Source organism: Bactrocera latifrons, unplaced genomic scaffold, assembly GCF_001853355.1.
Source record: "Bactrocera latifrons isolate USDA-ARS-PBARC rearing strain unplaced genomic scaffold, ASM185335v1 scaffold_88, whole genome shotgun sequence".
Classification (NCBI taxonomy): Eukaryota; Metazoa; Arthropoda; class Insecta; order Diptera; family Tephritidae; genus Bactrocera; species Bactrocera latifrons.
The window spans coordinates 329,126-333,552 of record NW_017537578.1 but is presented as its reverse complement, the minus strand read 5'-3'; the positions used below and the strand labels follow the sequence as shown (position 1 = coordinate 333,552).

General features: G+C 33.5%; 1 protein-coding gene across 1 annotated transcript in view; it reads left to right on the top strand.

The window, feature by feature from the left end:
- Positions 1-4,427, top strand: part of LOC108977365 (facilitated trehalose transporter Tret1-2 homolog) — a 19,792-nt gene that overhangs the window by 11,196 nt on the left and 4,169 nt on the right. Inside the window, exon 2 of the mRNA XM_018946991.1 lies at positions 4,250-4,364. Within this exon, the coding sequence (XP_018802536.1) occupies positions 4,250-4,364 (115 nt within the window). The remainder of the gene's footprint in view (positions 1-4,249; positions 4,365-4,427) is intronic.

Sequence of the window (4,427 nt, the reverse complement as noted above, 5' to 3'; positions counted from 1 at the left end):
AAATAAAATAAAAATATTATATAAAAATATGAAAGGTGTTTTTGAAGAAGAAGAAATTGTCTTAAACCTTTCCTTGGCTCAAGTTATGTGCAGGATAAATGAATAAATATATGCAATAATTGTCTCGAAAACTGTGCTATATATACATATGTAGATCTGAACCAAATTTCCGGTAAATAAACTTTGGACACATTATATATTCGAAATTTTCGACAATTCTGATCTACATTTATGCCTCTGAAATTTTCTATGTGATCTATAGTATCTTAGAATAATGAAAAAGATTCGAAATAATTTTTCTCAGATTCCACTATCGGTTTTTAGTGTTGTTTTAGAGCTAAAAATCTGTATTCAATGAAAATTATATAAAAAATAGACTTAGTCTTTTAATTTAGTTTTGATTTTTATTAATAAAGTCTTAAAGCTTAACTGCAGTGTACCGGAATCGTAACGTATATTTAACCGGTATAGTGTCAGATTTTGACCAAAGTGTATAAGCTTTTCAGCAGGTTTTCAGTTATTTGGGCAATGTATTCTGCTACTCCAGCAATAATATAATTTTTTTTTACCCTGAATCAACAGATCAAGAATCGGTTGGGACTTCCACTCTGTATACGTAAATACGTTCTTTCATGGAAATATACTCTTAATCAGACACACCCCAAATGCTCAGCAAATAAATTTATAATAACTCAGTCGTCATGGGAAATGGTTTCACACGTGTCTATATTTACGTAGATGCCCATATGCACTTTTATGAGTATGCATAAATACACGTAAAATTTAAGTTGTTTTGATAGAATATTTTTGTGTAAGCTTTAAAGACATCAACATTGCAGTCGAATCTTCAGCTCTAATGACTATGCACCTGCGTTGGCATTTCTCAAAAATGGACCAAACAAATCATCTAGCCAAAAGATAAATATAAACTTTCCTGTATGCATGTATGTATGATACATTAGGGTGATTCCAAATGCTTAACAAAATTCTTAAGTTCTTGAGAAACAAATGATAATAATAATTCACACGTTTGATTTCTGGACTTACTTAGTGAGTTTTCCATTTACTTGAGAATACATTTCAATAATATAATTTTTAACGCAATCATATAACTTGCTTTAAATTTACTCTCAAATATTACTTTACTGTTTTATTGACATATATCAAAATTTTTTTCTTCATAAAAGTCTTTGTTATGCTTTATAAAAGCTTTCAACATCTTTATGAAAGGTCTATAAGGCCTTTAGAAAGTTTTACGAGCTTTCATTGGCTTTATTAGAGCTTTCACTAGCTAAATGAAAGCTTTCAAGAGCTTTCAAAAGCTTTATGGAAGCTTTCGTAAGCTTTATAAGAGCTTTCATAAGTTCAATTAGGGATTTTAATAGTTTTCAAAAGCCTAATTAAAGCTTTTATGAAGATTTTTGAGAGCTTTGATAAGCTTTATAAAAGCTTTCGTAAGCTGTAGAAGAGCTTTCAATAGCTTTGCAAAAGTTTTAAAAAGATTTATGAAAGCTTTAGTAAGTTTTATAAGAGTAGAGTAGAGCTTTCAGTAGCTTTGTGAAAGCTTTCATAAGTTTAATGAACTTTCGAGAGCTGTGAAGGAGCTTTCAAAATGTTTATGGGAGCTTTCATAAGCTTTGTAAGAGCTTTCAAAAGCTTTGTGAGTGCTTTCAATAGATTCGTAAAAGCTTCAATAAGTTTTATGAGCTGGAAAAAGCTTAATGAAAGCTTTCATTCGTTTTGTGAGCTTTAAACGGCTTTATAAGAGCTTTTATGAAAGTTTTGTAATTTAAGATAAGTCTTATATTACAAATGTCAAATGAAATAAATAAATAGTTTCCCCCTAACTCACATTCACATAAAAGCTTGTAGTATATGTATATACATACATGTATGTCCCTATGAATGTTTTTGGCGTATGTGGTAAATATGTGGGTGTGCTAAAGATAAGTAAACAATGTGTCGGTGGATGCGCACTGCAATTAATGAAAAATCTATAGGACAGTACAGAGGCATGTATGCTGATATTTGCAAAATATTTTGCGTATATGGCAGGATGCCAAAAGACTTCATATTAAATATTTACAAAATGCTAATGAAAGATATAAATTGTTTTACTTACATGCATTTTTCAAACTATTTCTCGATAATTAAGTACGGTGGCGTCCAAAATTTTGACACGGTGCCCATCGAGACAAACGTGTGTTTGACTGTGTGGCATTTGACACGCCCACAGGGTTTTAAAAATAACCTAGATAGATGGACTCTTGTTTTTACATATACTAATATATTTAATATATATTTATGTAGAAACATCTGAACATATGTACAAGTATGTGTGTTCAACACACACCGAAACTCGCCACTTGCTCCTCTTCGCTTCTTCTCATTTGTTTTGCCGCTGCGATGGATTGCTAGCGCTAACGGTAAATGCCGCGGATGTTTGTTGTGATCTTATTGAGGCTGCCAATGCGATAGCTTCGGTGGCGCCGCAGCGACTCTTACGCTAATTCAATGGCACGTGAGGAACGCAGTGAGCGAGTTTAAATTTAGCGGCATCGACTCGCCGTCACTTGGATGACGCGGTGGGCGGGTTGTGAGGGGCGCTGTCGGCAGCATGTGATATACTACATACTCACATATTGACACAGGTATGTGCATGTATGCACTGCGAGCGGACGAACCAGCCATCAGCAGCAATTAAAGGAAGAGCGTACAAGCGAACATTTACATGCAATTCAATCGTTTGGCACAAATACAATACAACAACAATAAAAAGTGAAATTATTTAAACGCAATAAATTAAAGATTCAATTCAACAAGCGCGACAATGAACTTGAACTAGTAAATACTGCAAGTGACAAGTGATTGATTTGCCATCGATATTTTTAATAATATTAAATATTCTTTAATTATTGAATTGTGGCCAGTCTGTGGGTATTTTCCGTTGCTCTGACTCAAGAGCCAATTAAAGAACTTTCCATTATTTTAATAGACATTTGTTCATATACTCTATATATATATATATGTATGTCTCACATTATAATCTAAAGTGAAAACATAAATGATTACCTACACTTCAACATTCAATGAGGAGAAAGAGAGAGTGGAACTATTTTCGCGTTAATTAATTTAAGAAACAATTGAACATTTTGTCAACAAAGTCGATTGCTATTAAAATACTTTAATAGAATTTTCCCAGTATGAATTATCTAATGCTTTTCTTAAATTACTTTATACTTGACTGCTTAGGTAGGGTTAGATAAGGTTTCGGAGTTGATCACATGGAAGTTGAAATATACATCTTTTGTGATAACCAAACTCAGAGTTATGATTTAAGAGTTCATGAATATCTCTTTCATAGAGTGGTTTTTAAGTTGACAAAGATGGTTGTCGGCGATCTGTCTCATTCAAGTATTTTCGACAAGTTTTCTAATAAAAGAAACCTTATACATTTTGTAGGAAAATGAATGCTCTACAAATTTTACTACTCATAAATTTTATAGCTCAATGAAAAAAATCATTATATATCTAAAACTCAAATGTAGTTTTTTAAGAAATTTGATCCAAAATCAATGGGCATTCTGCTGTGACTGGACACCCATTTAAGTCTCATATAAAAGAAGCCGGAAGCTATTTCTTATGACATCGTACACTCCTTGACTAGTGAGCGAACTCAAAGCCATATCTCTTTGAAGGAAGCTGAACTTGGGAGCAATATATCTACTGCTACCTTGATGACAGCCACCTCCGCTTGAAAGGCGCTACAATGGTCACCAACACCTACTTTCCATCTTAACTTCGATCCATGCGTGAAACCACTCACTGCACCTCTCTTCGAAGGTTTCCCATCGTCCGCAAGTCTCTCACAGGTATGTAAGCTAAGAAGGAACTGCCAGGACAAGGTTCTCCGATATTATAATAGAGATTTTAAGGAATTCAATCGAAACATTGAAGAATTTCAGCGTGCTCTTGCCCGAGCCTCCACATGTACCCAGCCGCACCTCTTCCAAGGTAATGTGGAGGACTTTTTCGTAACAATTAGGAGCTCATAATTGGTGAAAATTTCTTGAAGGTGTCTAAGAGGCTATTATATCACTGTTGAATTAGGACCATTCCTAATATATATCTTGTTTATATACTTAATTTTTAAGTCAGAAACGTAAGCCAAGCTTCACACTTCCTAATATTTTTATTTATTTTACATCCTTTACAAAATTTAAAGACACACATTTTCTTTTCTTTATAGACCGTCAGTCAAGAGGACAATGAGCCCAACGCGCGTAATCCAATGCTTTACGATCCGCTGCAGGATGGTGCGGTGCGAACCTCCAAAAAGATGCAATATGTTGCAGCACTGGTTGGTAAGTACTTAAAAAAAAGATATAAAAAATCTAGTCTATAATATTTTATAATATTAAAATAAA